The following is an 18,039-nucleotide window of genomic DNA, read 5'->3' as shown; positions in this document are numbered from 1 at the left end:
GGCGGGGGAGGCAGGTAGTTAGTATAAAAGAGTCTGAGGGGTTTCTGGGGTGCTGGTAAAGTTGTGTTACTTGATCTGGGTGCTGGTTACACAGTAATGTCTAGTCTGAAAATTCAGCCAGCTGAACACTCATGCACTCATTTCTGTACTTATGTTGTACTTTGATAAGAAGTTTTTAAAATAATTTAAGATATACATGCATTGGTTAGGGAAAAAAAGGGGACTAAAAGTCAAACTGTGAAAAGCCTCCCTCTCACTCTAGATCCCCAGGCCCTCTCCTCCAAGTCAAGCACTTTACAGTTTCTCAAATATTATTCCAGAGATAGTCTACACATATACCAATATATTCTTCCTAAGACAGAGATCTCCCAACAATATGTAAGCTCCATGAGAGCACTGGTGGTGTTGGATTTTGCTCCCTGTTGCATGTTCATTATTAGATAGAAATTCCATTATTCTACTTGCTCAGAACAAAAACCTTCAAGTCATTCTTGCCTTCTCCTCCCTCAAGCCCCACAATCTGTCAACAAATCCTATTGGATATCTAGAATCTGGACAATTCTAACCCCTCACTATCTAAGCACTATTCTCTCTCATTTGGAATTCTACAACAGCCTCCCAAACGTTGAACTCCTTCCTTCCATCTTTGCTTTCCTTCAGTCTATTTTTTACACATCAGCCAGAGTGATCCTTTTAACAAGTAAGATCACGTCATTCTTGTGCTCAAAACCCCACAATGGTTTTCTCATTTCAATCAGTAAAAGCTGAAGTCCTTCTAATGGCCCACAAGGCTTTTCATACATATAGTTCCCTATTAACTCTGATTTGGGCTCCTTTTACTCTCTCCCTCGCTTAATCTATTCCAGACACAGTGCCCTCTTTCACTGTTCTTCAAACACACCAGGATGCTGCCCTAAGGTTTTTGCCCTATTTCCTCAACTGGAATTTTCTTTCCCCCATTAGGGCTTGAATTAATTCCTTCACCTTCTTCCCCTTTGAGTCTTTGCTTAAATCTCACCTTCTCTCAGTGACGCTCACCCTGACTATTTAATAATGCAATCTGCTGTACCCCCACATTTTTTCTGTTTTCCTTAGCTCTTATCACTTAAACATACTATATAATTTACTTATTTAGATATGGTTATAGTTTATAGTCTGTCTTCTCCTTGCTAGAATGCTAATTCCAAAGATTATGGCTTTCTGCTGTTTTATTTACTGATATATCCCATGTACCTAGAATGTACATGGCAAATAGTAGGTATTCAGGACACATTTGCTAAATGAATAAACAAGTCCTCACCATTCAGCATCATGCCTTGAACTTAGATGATACATCATTTTTTGGAGGAGAGGGATGATTAAGTTTTGTTCTCAAAATTGGTAATAAATGTATGGATGTTCCATCCACTCTTTTGTTCAAATACCTCTGTGGCAGGAACTTTTAAGAATATGGGTTGGATTTATGGCCATAAATCAGAACAAAACTAATAAGTCTATATGAAGAATGAATCTAAGACCCCAATTTTAATTGCATTACCATAGTGAGATAATACCATATCATCAGCAATTACCATCATTTTGACACTTCAGAAACTCTAAAATTCTTCTAAATACTTCAGTAACTACAAACATACTTTTTTTTTTGGCTTGAGAAGATTAGCCCTGAGCTAACATCTGTGCCAATCTTCCTCCATTTTGTATGTGGGTCGCCACCACAGCATGGCTTGACAAGTGCTGTAGGTCCGCACCCAGGATCTGAACCCGCGAACCTGGGCTGCCAAAGCAGAGCATCCTGGACTTAACCACTACATCATGGGGCCAGCCCCCAAGCATACTTTTTAATAAAATAAATATAAAAATACTTTGAAGTATTCAAGTAAATATCATTTAGGACATGATCCATTTCTGATTTTACTCTGTAGCTTGATTACCCATCATGAGCTGAACAAGTATTTATTAAGCTCTTTCTATCCCGATACAAAGAATTTAGGGATACAAAGATGAACAAGATGCATCCAGTCAATGTCTAGAAAGACAAATATGCATACAGAATCATTCAGCTCCCAATCAGGAAACAAAAACCACACCAGTTATGTGAACAGAAAAAACTTAATATGAAGACCCGTTAACTAAGTGTAGTTATTAACTAGGTAACTGAAAGGGTAAAAAGAACTCTGAGGTAACATGGAGGAAGCAACTGTAGGAAATAGCTACCACCCCTAGGGCTGGAGGAATAAAAGGGAGATGCTCGAATTATAAAAACTTAGAAACTTACAGGAGGGGCCCCATAGAGCAGAAACTCAGATCTCTGAGGAAAGCAGTCTTCTCATGTGAGGGGTGACATTCACAGGAACCCCAAGCAAATGGGTACCCACGGGAAACCGCTTCAGCCTTCCAGCCTCCCTCTGGTGTCCCCTCTACTGGCAGAGCCTAAACTAACAAGGAGCCAGCTGGCAAAGCAGACATGTGGTTTGTAGAGTTCCAGTCCCAGCGTCACAAAGCAGAGGACAGAAGAATAGGATTGGAGCTCAAAGACAACTTAATAAATGTCATACACATCAATTATTACAATTCAGTGTGATAAGGACTAAATGACAGCTCAAGACTGATGTGGTTACAGCCTGGCCACATTCATGTAAGTCTAATCAGATGTTTGATTTAAGAGGAAAAAGCTCTACAATGGTAAAAAGTTTAGCTCTATGATTTGAAATCAACACAATTATTAGCAATATATCAGCAAAGATAAGATAGACTGTAGCTCATTGGGAATTCCCAGGGCAATAATTAGCCTTAGATCGCCCACTCTTGAAAGCAGATCCAAAATAGAAATGAGTAAGACTGTCAGTTTTGTTAGAATAACCTTAAATCTAATTTATTTCAAAAGTCCATCCTCTGCAAACTGGGTAACAAATTGCTTATGATACCTCAACCATCAAAAAACACAGGTTTGCTGTAATGTTGAAGTTAAGAACCACTGAATTAGAGCAAAGATAGGTATTACATGCTAAAGAGGCACCCAAAGAAAGAGCAAGGAAGAGAGAGCTTCAAAGAATAGCAAACATTTGAGCTAGACTTTGTAGAAGGATTTCCACTATCAGAAAAGACAGATATAAGCCCACCAAGCAAAAAGAATAGTACATGCCTAGCAAAGAAGAGTTAAAGGGCTTGGCATGACTGAAGAATGACAAGTTAGAGAGGTTCTAGAACCCATGGTTTTACGTTGGGAAGGGCATATGAAGGAAAGGACACTGATGTGGTTGGTGGCGCAATCTGAGTTTAGAGACCATGTCCTAAGCACAACGTTAATGCACGCAGTAACAACAGTAGTAATATAAATATATTTATTAAATTAATAAAATAGACTAGTGTGTACCTCTGGTAATTATCTACTTAACCTTACAAATCCTCCTTCTTAAACTACATCCTAACCATGTTTAAACTACCAACCTGTTGCAAAGTCTTTTCACAATGGAGACAGGCTGTTGAAACCTGGGACAACAAAATAGTCATATCTTCTTGTTGCTGCCTGAGCCAAATCAGTTTTTCTCGAACATGAGCATCAACAACACTTAAAGCCATTTCTTCTTGACGACACAGAGTTTCATGTAGATCAGAAAAATAAGCTCGGACACATGACCGGGCATTTTCCGCAGTACCTGGTACCTAAGAAAATAAAAATAAGTTTTAAACAACTGTAACCTTAACAAAGATTTTATATGTGAAATAATGAAAATTTCAATACCACCTCTATCCTTAAAAATTCCAAAACTTCTATCTCCACACTGGATCTTTCCCTTTAACCACAGCCTTTGGATACTCCAACTGTTTAAATGACATCTCAAGCAAATGGAATATCTGCTCTCCAGTCTCTCCTACCCCCAAACCTAGTTTCCTCCATCTCAATAAATGGCAACTCCATCCTCCAGGTTGTTCAAGCCAAAATAATTGGAGTCACCCTTAACATTTCTCTTTCATATCCCACAACTAGTCCCTCAGAAAATTCTGCTGACTTCAAAATATATCCAGAATCTGATCATGCCTCACCACCTCCACCTCTACCAACCTGATCCAAGCCATTATCATCTCTCATCCTGTTATTATAACAGTCTTCTAACTGGTCTCACTAGATCTACACCTGCCCCTACAATGGATTCTCCACCCAGCAGCCAGACTGATCCTTTTTAGATGTTAAGTCAGAAAGATAAGTATTCTTTTGCTCAAAACTCTCCAGCGGTTTCCCATTCCACTCAAAATAAATGCCCAAGTCCTTAATATGGGGAGTTCAAGGACAGCCTCCTCACAGTTTCTTAAGCACACCAGGCACACTCCAACTTCAGGGCCTCTCTACTTCTCTTCTCTCTGCCTGGAACGCTCTTCCCCCAAAGAATAGCATGGCTCTCTTTCTCACCTCCTTTAGGTCTTCCCTTCTCAGGAAGTCTGTCCTTGAACACCCCATATAAAAGTGCACACTTCCTTTCCCTTGTTTTTTCTCCAAAGCACCTAACATACTTCTGTCATAAGTGTTTTACTTGTTTATTCTCTCCCTCTCCACATTAAAATGTAAACTCTGCAAAGGCAGAGCTTTTTGACTTATACAGTGGTGTCTCCTCAGCTAGAACAGCGTCTAGCATTTGGTATGCGTTCAATAAATATTTGCTGAGGAAATGAATGAAATAGTTCCACTCTAGCACAACAATGTCCAATAGAACTTTCTGTGAAGATGGACATGTTCTATATCTGTGCTGTCCAATATGGTAGCCAACAGCTACACGTACTTGAAATGTAGCTATTTAGACTGAGGAACAAAATTTTGTATTTAATTTTTAAATAATTTAAACATAAATAGTCACATGTGGCTAATGGCTACTATATTTGACAGAGCAGTTCTAGCATTATTCCCCAATGACTTAGTTTTAAATTTGTGTGATTACCAAAGAAAAACATTGCATTTTGTCTGTTCCTGTATTTTATATTCTCACCTGAAAAGATTCCTTTCTCCTCTACAATTCAATTTTAAAAAGCAACTACAACTACCACCTTAGTTCCTTCCTTCTCTTCACAGCCAAACTTCTTAAAAGTTAGACACACTCACTTCCCAACACTCACTCACTCTTCAATTCACTGGAGCGTATCTCCCCTTGATTATTTCAAAGAAATAATAAATTCAACATCCAAATTAAACTTATCACCTTGGTCCCATTATCCCCTCCCAAAATTCTTCCTCCTCCCCCATTAGTACATGATACCACCATCCAGCCAGTTAGGCAGAGTAGAAACCTAGGCATCATGCCTGGCCCTCTAAGTTACCTATCCAATCAATATTATCAATCAATCACTAAGACCTACCTATTCTACTTCTTTAATATCTCAAATCCATCTACTTCTCTTGATTCTCACTACTCTATTATTACAGGCCAGAAACATCTCTCAACTGGATAATTTCAGCAACCTCCTAACAGGTCTCCCTGCTTCCAATCTTGTTGCTCCTCCAATTCATTTTCTACATTGAAGAGCAACCTTTCTTAATGCAAATATGATTATGTTATTCCTATGCCAATTGTTCAATGGCTCATCACTGCTCTTAAGATAAAGTCCAGACACTTTCACATGGCTAACAAGATCCTGCATGATTTGGCCCTTAACTCTCCGACCTCTCTTCTTATCATGGCCCGCCTAATACTCAAAGCTTCAACCATAGTGAACTTAGTTAAGTTTCTACCATATGTCCAGTTCTCACTTGCAGGTATTTTAACATACACTTCCCTCTCCGGGACAACTCACTCCCCGCCCTACTCTTCCTCCTGACTAAATTCCTTCAAATCTCAGTTTAGTTATCACGTCTTCTAAGAAGCCCTCCCTGACTCACCTAAGTTGTTGCCCCTTGTATGCACTGCCAAGGCGTCCTGTACTTCCCCAACAAAATAAACCATTACCACACTTGAAACTGTCTCTCTTCCAGGATGGACTGTAAATTCCATAAAGACAGAGACTTTTTTTAAAAACTTACTTCCAGTGACTAATGCAGTACTGGCACAATGTAATTGCTCAATAAATAGTAGAAGGTAAAAAGATTAGATGGAAAAAAGGTAAGAAGGTAAAGAAGGAAGAAAAAATTCCATACATGTTCTGTGTGGGCCATTCCAATTCCATCTTCCACTATTTGTTCTCCTCCTTCAATGTGCTGAACGATTCCAACTAATTTTCTGGAATAATCTGAAATTTCCTCAGTGAAGGTCCGTATGCAGTGAGCCATATCTAAAATTGATGCTCGAATCTGGTTAGCTTCTGGTTCCAATACTGAATGCTATAAAATGCAACATAATTATAGAAAAGAACTCTTTTTGTATTGACTAATGATATAAAAAGTTATTTAAATCACTCCTATTAATAAAAAAAAAAAGAAAAACAGCATCAGCCACAAGTGGCTTTATAACACATTTACAAAAAGCATAGCATAAGAAATACTAATTTGTCTTCACCCCAAAACTATTTATCCTGCAAAGAAATAATTTAAAATTTGAAAGTCCATTTGTCAATAAGAATCCAAGAGACTCTAAAATTTTATTATAGACAGTAGTTCATCAATAGACATAAATACTGTCAAAACAATCCATTGCATTATGAAAACATGCACACAAAGAAGAGAACTTTTGTTTTCTGCTGGTAAGCTGTTGTTCAGTAAAGAAAGAATTAGGAGGCCCCTCTGAAATTTTTCTTATAACAGTCAGAAATTGCTGTTACTTTTCATGCTAAATCTCGTTTCTCTTCATGCTACCAAGCTCAATTCATTCATCACTTAACTCTTCTTCAATCCCTACTTTTAACATAGAGACCCAGGTCAGTGAAAACAAATGGTGGGCTGGTAAACTAGGTAGTGATCCAGTTTAATTATATTCATACCTTGTGACCTTGGTGTTTTCCATATTCTTTGCAGACACAGCACATAAGTGGGCTAGTTTGACAGCCTTCTTCCAAGCAAACAAACTCAATGGCATGCACCTGATGCTGAGAGCACATGGTTTTCTCATGAGGTTTATCAGCTAGAGGCACTCGCCTGTGCTTTGCTAATGTCTTTGTAGAATGAGTAACTTGGGAACAGTCTGAGCACAAGTGAGTTGCACATACAGTGCAATATACAGATGCAACATGAGCTTCATCTTCATCACAACGAATGATGCTCTGATAAATAAAAAATTAATGTCTTAAAACTGAACTCCAATCATTATAACATAACATTTTGAAATATAAAAGCCCATAATCTTTAACTTGTCAGTCTTTATATATGAATATATACTGGTAATTAAGTACAAAGGTCATTCACTGCTCACCTGAAGACAGTATTCATTTCTACTGGTAAATGAGAAGCTATTTCCAAAACTGATTATCAGTATATGCTATGAATTCGAGGCCAAAAGTAAAACTAGTTTCACTGATTCACAGTCAGTGCAAAGATATCCTCTAGGAAATCTCCTCACTTTACACACAAGAAACTGAACAATTGAGGTTAGAAGTCTTTTTTTAAAACTAAAAAACTGATATTAAATACATCCCCACTGCTTTAAATATTACTTGTCATGATCAAGTACAGGAAGAAGAGAAGCACAAATGCTATTTAGATAACCAGGGGTGTGCATCAGAATCAGCTGTGAAGCTTTTAAAACCACAGATGCCCAGACTCCAACCTGAGAAATACTTATTTCAATAGGTTGTAAATGAAGCCTGAGCTCGTGTATTTGCTTCTAAAGCTCCACAGGTGAGTCCACTGCACAATCCTAGTTGAAAACCACTGATTCAGGCAAATAAAAAAAATAAAACCTCCGTGATATGCAAGCTTTTAAATATTATCTCTAATTTTCATGAATCACCAAGAAGCATTTCTAGTTGGAAAATTTTACATCAGATAATCAAGAATGCTTTGAAAACTTTTACTGCATATTAAAAGGCCATAATTGGAAAAGTAGAGATTTGGTATAAATTTTTCCAGAAATAAAAATTAGAAAATACATCAATGGTGTCATTCAACATCACATTAAAAAAAAAAAAGAACCTAAAGTTAAACAGTTTTGTTTGCAATTATGAGAAATGTGTACACGTAAAATAAAAAATTCATGTCTTCTGTTTTCCAGAACTGACAAATAATTTACAAGGTCAATATTAGATAATATTCTAATGTCTTTTGAAATAAAGATAAAAGATAGAGCATGTGAAAGAACTGCAAAAAATTTAGAAAACAGTGCTTCAGTCTGAAATTCATTTCACTGATTCACTTTATATAAAGAAATCATGATCTAATAAAAGAGAAGCAGAAATCAACCTGACATTTTTTTCCCTGATACTAAACATGTGGTTTTAAGTTGATCACCAAAATCATGAACTGTTATTTACTACAACTATTCTTATATCCAGAAACTACAAGCTATGCAGACAATTTTTTAAGGGTTAAAAATGTATTTTAACCTACACTAATGGACTTCCTTCTAACATTTACTGGATATCTGCCTGTCTGGATGAAGAACTGGATATCTGCCTGTCTGCATAAAGAGAGTACACCCACACATAATTTAACCTTTTCACGAAGATATTTAACAGTAGTAGTACCCTCAGGAGCTGCTATCTTTACTGCTATCTACAATAAATGGCCTCTTCATGGAGTTCCTTTCTTTCTTTGTGCTCTACTATTGACTGATTCACTTTTGCATCCTCTGCTTTAATGTATCTTACACATCCTTCTTACTCTTCCATGATCTTTACTCTTTATCCTTGGACAGTACTGAATTATGCTAAGGAGACAAGTTTTTGCACACAAACATAGTTTGGGTATAGTATTTGCAGAGAATTCAAGTTTCAGTTTTACTTTTGTTCTGTATGGTTGTCTTCAGAATTGTAATGTAATGAAAAGTTGTGTTTCTGGAATCCTACCTGCTGGAGTAAGTGAGGTAATATTATGCTTTTAATGGCAAATATCTTAAGTTAAAAGAAGAAGTTCATGCTCATAACAAATATTTCACCGAGTTCAATCAATACCTCTCCGGATAGCCCAATGGCTTCTTCTGCAGCTCCACACTGACCAATATGTCCATTCTGCAGTCGCTCCAAAAGCTCCAATAAAGCAAAATTTTTTTTCAATCCCCAGACACCTGAATCTCCTAGAATAAATATAAAAATAAAAACTAAATCTATCAAAATGGAATATTAATCATTTTACCTCATACCTCAATAGCAGTTTCTAAGTCATATAGTTCAGTCACTAATAATGTCTAAATTTTAAAAATTCAAATATTCCCCATTTTCTTCTTATGCTAGAACAACTGTCTTGTTAATATTCTCTTTATAAAACAGAACTTCCAGCATGCTAAGTGGAACATATGTTAAAGTTCTATTATTTTTCTATCATTTAACTTTATAAATCCTATTTTGTCACTCACTTTTACTATACATACTAAAACAAGTGCTTTGAAATATTTTTTACAGCAACCTACAGTAATAAATATTTTATTTTTTTGTGAGGAAGATCAGCCCTGAGCTAACATCCATGCCAATCCTCCTCTTTTTGCTGAGGAAGACTGGCCCTGAGCTAACATCTGTGCCCATCTTCCTCTACTTTATATGGAACGCCACCACAGCATAGCCTGACAAGTGGTGCATCGGTGCGCACCCGGGATCCGAACCCAGGCCACCAGCAGCAGAGCGTGCACACTTAACTGCTATGCCATGGGGCCGGCCCCAAGAAATACATTTTACATTGCAACCCAGGGCCAGCCCCGTGCCTTAGCGGTTAGGTGCGCGCATTCCGCTGCTGGCAGCCCGGGTTCGGATCCCGGGCGTGCACTGACGCACCGCTTCTCCGGCCATGCTGAGGCCGCGTCCCACATACAGCAACTAGAAGGACGTGCAGCTATAACATACAACTATCTACTGGGGCTTTGGGGGAAAAAAATAAATAAATAAAATTATACATTGCAACCCAGGATAACATATATAGTATATATATAATTTAAACAAAAGTTTCACACATCAATATTCACTTTTATAGTGTGTGATACACTGATATTTTTTATTGTTTCTTTTTAAAAAATTCTGTTTACAACCAATTAAACTGATTTCATAACCACAAATAAGCTATGATTCATGTTTGAAAACCACTGTATGAAAGATACACTTAACCTAAAATACCTCCATCTCTAAGTAAACTGGAACTAGGACAGCTAAAGATAATATTTTTCCCTACCCCTCATCTAACCTAGAACCCTATAGCAGTCTACAACTATATAAACTCTTCATGCAAATATACAGAGCCTCACACCAAAGCAAGACATCAATCCCTTTGAAGTAGATAAGACTCTAGGCACATCTGAATAAGGATCAATGCTTCTTTTCCCCAGAACTGACCATAAAAGGCCAGACAAGCGTGCATATGCATGTGCACATGCACACAAAAACACACAAACTCTTCCTGGGCCTATAAATAAAAGCTGGATCCTTCAGCAGTTAGAAGGAATATCTGTCTGTTATTGTAAGCTGCTAGGCCACACATATCATCTGACACCTAGCTGCTACCTAATACATATTCACTGAATGAATACACAAATAAAGGGATGATGGGGTCATTGGCTGCAGGGTTACCCTTCCTCTTGGCCTTTCTTTTCTTTAAAAAGAAACCATCTCTTGTGGTTCTCCAAAAAATTTCAAACTAGGCTAAATATCTTTAGCCTCTTCTCTGACTTCTGTGACCTCCTTTCCCAAATAGCTTTATGCAGCCCACCCATCATTTCGCACTCAGCCTTATCACCCCCACAAGGCTTTCTCCTTAATTATTTTAATTTTTCACACATATTCCTACCACAAGCTGAGTTCTATCTACTCCATTTATGCAAAGATTAAGAAGTATACTAAGTGAGTCCTTTATTTAAAAATATTGTCTTGACAATTTTCCAAATATTGTCATTACATAATGAACATATACACATAAACACTTAGCAGCATCTAGGCAGTATCTATCTACTGCCTAGTATATCACTTAATGCCTCTGTAAGTGCCAAAATAACTCTAAAATCTCAATGGCTTAAAGTAACCAAGATCTACTTTTTGCTCTTGCAACATCTCAAGGGTTGAGCAAGACAAGATTCTGTTCCCTACTGTCTGTCCATGATCAGGGACACAGGCCACTGAACCTCCAACCACCTGGACCACCTCACTGTAGCAGGGAGAAGGATTTCCTGCAAACCATCATAATCCCCTCTTAACAGTTTGTACCTGGAAGTTAACACTTCACTTCTATCCATATTTCACTCGTTAAAAAGAAATCACAGAGCCATACCTAACTATAAGAGGGCAGAGAAGTCTAATTGTACCATGTGGACAGAAGAGAAGAACCATAAATATCAGTGAACAGTACTAATAACTACCACAACTACTGATATTCTTCTTGGACTAGAGAAGAATTCCGATTCTGATTCTCTCAATCAACAGTAGTTTTCTTCCCTAGAAGGAGGAATTACAAATGATTTTTTTCTTCTTTATACTTTCATAAATTTTCATATTTTCTGCAATGTATATATACATTATTTCTATAATACAATTAAAAATCGATTTTCTAAAAAAAATAATGATATCAAACTATATTAAGGGTCACTAACACAAATTCCACAGGCTGGAATCACAGTAAAAATCTAATCTGCAAGCTATAGTAATTGCAATCTATATCCAAGGCAGAGTTGTTGGTTTGTTTTTGCTACTGTTGGTACGATAACAATCATGTTTGATTTCAACCTAGGATATGACTAACCTCTCCCTGTCCTAAATTTCTAGTTTAGTTAAACATTGAGGGTGGTAACAACCCACACTGTGATATTTATGTAGGGAAAGTACAGTGCCCTTCAAAAAGATGGAAGAAAGGGTCTATCCTCCATTTGTAAAACAGTATTATTTCTATATGGATTTATATAAAGATGACGATATGATATACATATCCATATATATATATATATACGTGTGTGTGTGTGTATATATATATCTTACAGAATAAAAGGCCAAGTAAAAGAATGTCAAAATAGAGACATCTCCCCCCCGCTCCATCCTTATTATTTCTTGGCTAATACTAAGTTAATGTTATCTATATTAATGCTAACACTGTCCTATATCAGTTTTCTGGCAGATGGGTATACTACTTATTTAAATCAAAGACTACCAAAACCTTAAGAAATCTATTCTTTCCCTACAAGGAAACATTTTACAACCATGTTTTTTAGCATTTTAAAGCTTTCCATTCTAAAAAGAAAGCTTGCTTTCTTTTTTTGATGGATAAATTATTTTGAATGTGTTCTACTTGACATATACTATGAATACTTTAAAACAGTCTTAAAACAAATACTGCTACTGACCTGAAAAAAATGACAATCTTTAACTATTTACTTTGGAGAAAATTCTGTTATCAAAAAGAGTAAACTTATAGAACTTATGTTTGTAAAATAATTGTTCAAATATTAATAAACATTATTATTTCCGAATCTGGTATCCCAAGGTAATAACTCATCTTGAAATATACAAAGCAAAGTTTTAAAAGTATGCAGGAAACTGAAAAAAATCCACAAGACTTTTAAACTCATTTTAACAGAAAACAAGGAGCAGTTATCACAAGCTACAAACACCTCTGTCTCTTACAACAGTAAATAAAAACATGCTGAGACTCAAATTACTTATCTGTATTTTCATTATTGGCTTATTCATTTATAAAGGAAACCTTGTTTTACTGGATTAATGGCTTCAGGCAAATGAATTTTCTTATTTCTTTGAATAAGGTTAGCATGTTTTTCTTAGCTGTCTTACAGCTCTTCATATATAATTATTGAATACAAAACATCTCAGAAGATTAAATAAAATTAGTACCTAAAAATGGGCTAGTTTACAGTTACAAGAGTACTGGCCTTAAGAGAAACTGAAACCTGCTTGGAATTTTATAATTTTAAAACTCAAGTAGAAAGAAACTTTTTTCTATGACATCTGTATTACGTGAACAATTTCAAATCTTAAATACATAGATATATATATTTTCCTACCTAGGTCTGTTACTTGTCGATCAAAAGGGCACCGGATTGCTCTTCCGTGAAGAGGCAGACGGGTGAGACAATCATGACAGACTGTGTGGCCACAAAGCAAAAGGCGAGGAACTTTGTCTCCTTGCAAAGAAAAGACATCTTCACAAACTCCACACTCCAGTACCTAATTAGAAAGGGAACATGACCTCTTCAAATGATTTGAAAAGCATATGTATTTCAGGTTAAAAAAAAAAAAGATCTAATATATTGAGTCAGTCTTGTTAAATTACTTTATTCCTCCATGAAAAACACTGTCTAGGTTGTAAAACCATAAATCACCTTTTATCATTTCATCTGACAGACCCTACCAGAATTATATCATGGTGAAATCTCTTGGAAATGTTAAGTGTTAGGGACCAAGATAATGTCGTAAATTAACATCATCTTTACGTTTTGAAAATTATGACTTGATTCATTATATCTGAATCTGTAACAATATATAATTCTACCAAAGTTGGGTTCTTAATTTCTCAGCAATTACCTAATCTCCCAAAAACCATCATTAATGTGGACAAAAATAATTTGAAATATGTGCTAGGATGACAATTTACTCTTCAATGATAAAGAACTTGTTAAGAAAAGACTATAAGTAATTTTCAAGTATCTTCTAGTATTCATTTATATCATATAATGGAAAGGCAAGAAAGCAATCATCTTAGACTTAAATTTCCATTCCTGTTCTCAATTAATAAATATGCCCTTGGGTTAGAAAATATTTTGTCTATCTTGTTCTAATTACAGTTACTTGACTTGCCAAAGGCCAAGGGGTCAGTCAAAAGAAAGGAGGAGACAAGAATCAGCATATTCTGATTCCCAGGCCCGTGAGTTTATGTTTCATAATTATTCAGCAAACTATATTTATATCATTGAAGCATTTTTGGTACTTTTATTTCTTAACATATCTGAAGTGTTTCACAATTTTAATTAATTAAAAGAAATACCCACACTGAATTGTTCAATATACCACAAACTCCTGTGCCTGCCATCCATGACCTGCTACAATCCTGGCCTCTGTTGCTTCACTGACACCCCTTTCAGATGCTATTCTCCAACCATATCAAACAGCTTGCAGTTCCCAGAACATGACAAACTGTTTTTGCCTCTTTCTTTATGCTAATGCTGAGGAAACAGTAAACAGACATTTTCCTAATGGATCCTTTTTCACATCAATAAACCAACAAATTCCTAAACAATTGTCTCTCTCAGGTCTATCCACTCAGTCTGACTGAAATGACCATACTATACCATTATCTGCCTTCCATCCTGTCTTTCCCTGTTAGACCAAAAATCCCCCAGGGACAGGTATTCCAAATCCCAAGCACCTATGTGCTTATATAAATAAAGTCCGAGAAAATAAAAATTTAAAAACAGCTCAGCCAACCACCAACACCCAACAAATACACAAGGCAAAAAAAAGAAAAGAAAACTCAGAGTGGAAATTAGACTTAATCCAGTAAAAGTTTAATCTTAACTCTGCAATTAATTTGGACTTAGTGCTTGAAATGCAAACATCTTTCACTGTAAATAAACTTATAATTCATAACTGGCTTGCATCCCAGTATGGTTCAAAAGAAGCTTAAATGTAACACATAATTCACAGAAAAGGAAATGAAAACAGCTCTTTAAATATATGAAAAGATATTCAACCTCACTCAAAACACTTTGAAATGCAATTAAAGTACACTAATATACTTTTTTTCAGATTAAATCAAAAAGCTAGATAACATTTTGCATTGGTGCAAGTGTGCGAGAGCAGATACTCTCCTTGCTGGTTGCTGTGAAATGTTTATTGACCAGTGTAACCTCTATGGAAGGCAACATGGCAATACCTATCAAAAGTCTGAATAGCTAAGTAATTCTACTTCAGGAACTTATCCTACAAATATATGACACGTGTGACAAGATCTGTATGTTACTCCTTACAGCACTATTTGCATTAGCAAAAGATTGGAAACAAAGTAAATATACATCAATACAAGACTGAAAAATAAATTATGGTACATTCATATACCACAAAACTATGCAGTCTAGTGAGGAAGAGTTAGGAAGTTTTTTATGTACACACAGAATTATTTCATATGAATAAAGCAAAGTGAAAACTATATACAGAATATATTAACTTTTGCATAAAGGTGGGAAGAGAAAGAGAGCATCTATTTATTTATATATGTATAGTTATATAGGCATACTATCTTTCTGGTAGGATACACAGGAAACTGATTACACTGGAATAGTGGTTTCCTGGTGGGGAACACTCAGCTACACAAAAATTATATGTATCATACACACAAACACTTCAATTTATCCTACATTTTTTTAAAAGGCAGGAAAAAAGTTTCACTTAAGTATCAAATTCAATTACAGAAAAGATATTCACAACAGAATTAGATATTATAACGTAAATGCAACATTTTTTATAAATGTTCTCACTACTGTGACACCGTAATATATTAAACTTGTTTACAGTAAGAAATTCCAAAGAACCAAATTAAAATTTTACTTAGTTCATTTATATCTTATATCTCTGATTCCATCATTACACAAGATAAAAGAACTTACGTTGCTACCATGGGTTTTTTCAAAAAGCACTAGTAAAATTCCACTGATTAATAAACCAAACACAGGTCCAAAAATAAAGTTCTAGACTGTTTTGCATCAACTCAGTAAATAATAGAGTAAGAAATTCTTTCCTCAGTATTTATGAATAGGAATTGTGGCTAACAGCATAAGAAATTAAGTCCTAGATAGGGAAAAGGCTCTTAATTTTACAAACTCCACAAATATGCCAAAGAGGGCTTCAAACTTATTACATGCAAATCACATTTTAATAAACCAGCCCATATTTTAAAAGGACTAAGGAGGCTCGCTATTCAAAAGTAACTTTCCTGATTCTTTTTTGAATGTAAATAATTTCATTATAGCAGATTTCTGTCTTTGTTTTCCTCAATGATAAAAACCCTGTTACTATCAACTTGTTCATTAAGCAAGAGGCCATTTTACATATTATTAGCATTACATACTTCAACTTTTACCTTCCAATGAATACTTCTTGTTCTCATCTATGAAAATGAAGAGATTTTGCCAAAAAGGGCTATCTTATTGCCTAGCTCAAGCACATTTTACATGTAAAGATGAAAATGAACAAAGTGACCCCCTAATATATCCAACTCTGTGCTGTAACAAACTGGAGTTACATCAGGCTTTGGTATATTTTTGAGATTTTAAGGCAAATAGTAACAAAAGTAGATGCAGCAATAATATCCATTCCAATTACAACTTCTTAATTCAAGTTAATTCACAAAATAATCTTCAGGTATTCTCTTAGAAAAAGCACAGTTCAATAAATAAAATCTCAACCACACAACATGCCTAATAAGAGGGCTCCTCTGCATCTCAGATATGCTGTGTTGCTTCAGAATAACTTCACTAATATATAAAGGTGAGATGAATCAACCACCACCAACACTGATTGATAATACAGTTGTTCAAGATCTTAAAAGAACTTCAGATATCATCTGCTCCAGTGGTTCTCAATCCCAGTTGCACATTAAAATCACTTCTGGGAATGTAAAAAATATACTGATGTCAAGTTAATTAGAACTGGGGGAAGAGGAGTGCATCCATAGTTTTTTAAGTCTTCAGTGATCCTAACATGAAGCCAGGAATGAGAAGTACCAATATCTCGGATTACAGATGATCCTGAAGGTTATTCTACAAACCACTGAGATCAGTTCTCCCCTCCAGATCTTTCCACATATAGACAGTGGAAGGGGAAAATGAATTCCACATATTTCAACTGATTTTTTTAAATAAATGCATTTTAGAGCATTTACACATGGTAGAATTTCAAACTTCAAGCATAAGGCAATTCATATACCCCAGCGTTAAAGCCCATCTATGCTGCTGTTGGAGATTTCTCAAGTGTTGACAAACTGTACTACCAAGAGAGGAGGGGGCAGATCAGCCAATACTAGATGCCTGATTATTAGAATTAGTGCGATAGTGAAAAGCAGACTTTAGAGCCAGTCAATCCTGGCTCTGCCACACACTGCGTTAACCTAAACCTGAGTTTCCTCACCTGCAAAAGAGGAATTAACATTTACCTCATAAGTAAGTATTAACGAGCTAAAATACCTAACACAGTACTTGGCGATAATAACGGCTCAATTTAATAAAAATAAGCTAATTAATGCCTGTTGAGTTTAAAAGCAGGGGACGGGGAAAGACCAGCGCAGGTCCCTCTAACAGGCCCATAAGCTCCTTTTCACAAATATCCCCGCTGGCGATGCCAAGCAAGGGACTGGCATAAGCAGAAGACCAGGCGACTTCACGCCTGCGGGGATAAAGGTCGCGGAGGGGAGGGCAAGGCTTGTAAGGCCGAGAGGGGCCCAGAGCCGGCGCATCCCACCCAAAGCAGCCAGGGTTGCGGCGCTGCGGCCAGATCTCCGAGATGAACCGATGGTGGAGAACACAGCACGCAAGGTCCCTCACCTTCACCACAGCCGTCCCTCGGCTGCCCTGACGAGCACTGTCTAGGCCCGCTCCAGGCTTGTTTACAATCAGGGCAGCCATCCCATGAGGAGCGGCCCCGCAAAAGCCGCTGACCCGGCCTTCCACCGAGGGGCGGGGTAGAGCCACCTACCCAGAGCTCTCGGCGCTCGCCGCTGGCGCACAGGCGCAGTACGACGCGGGGCGTCGCTCGACCGACCTTTTCGCTCCTCCTTCTGCCTGTCGTTAGCTGTTTGGCGGCACAGCCTTACGCATGAGCGCTTTATTTTTATTGTTATTAAAGAGTCTGCAACTAATGGAAGGAATTTTAAAAAAGGCACAAAACAGGTTTCAGAGTGAAACTCCGTCCACTAACCATCTCTTCCCAATTGCAAAACGGACGGCGTGAGGGAAGACTACATCTCCCTGCATGCAATGCGATTTTTTGTATGAACTA

At 36.7% G+C, this 18,039-nt stretch overlaps 1 protein-coding gene across 2 annotated transcripts in view; it reads right to left on the bottom strand.

Annotated features, from left to right (window-relative positions):
- TRIM23 (tripartite motif containing 23) overlaps positions 1-17,721 on the bottom strand; it is a 30,087-nt gene extending 12,366 nt beyond the window's left edge. Inside the window, exons 1-6 of one of the 2 annotated variants that reach the window (XM_058563980.1) lie at positions 17,586-17,721; positions 13,056-13,218; positions 9,025-9,146; positions 6,901-7,179; positions 6,122-6,304; positions 3,448-3,663 (exon numbers count right to left, since the gene is read on the bottom strand). In XM_058563980.1, the coding sequence (XP_058419963.1) occupies positions 3,448-3,663; positions 6,122-6,304; positions 6,901-7,179; positions 9,025-9,146; positions 13,056-13,218; positions 17,586-17,666 (1,044 nt within the window). In that variant the 5' untranslated portion in view covers positions 17,667-17,721. The remainder of the gene's footprint in view (positions 1-3,447; positions 3,664-6,121; positions 6,305-6,900; positions 7,180-9,024; positions 9,147-13,055; positions 13,219-17,585) is intronic. The other variant, XM_058563978.1, reaches the window with a different exon arrangement.
- Positions 17,722-18,039: the final 318 nt, after the last annotated feature.

This window comes from Diceros bicornis, chromosome 20 (assembly GCF_020826845.1).
Source record: "Diceros bicornis minor isolate mBicDic1 chromosome 20, mDicBic1.mat.cur, whole genome shotgun sequence".
NCBI classification, from domain to species: domain Eukaryota; kingdom Metazoa; phylum Chordata; class Mammalia; order Perissodactyla; family Rhinocerotidae; genus Diceros; species Diceros bicornis.
The sequence above is the reverse complement of the archived record's forward strand: the minus strand, read 5'-3'. Positions and strand labels throughout refer to the sequence as shown.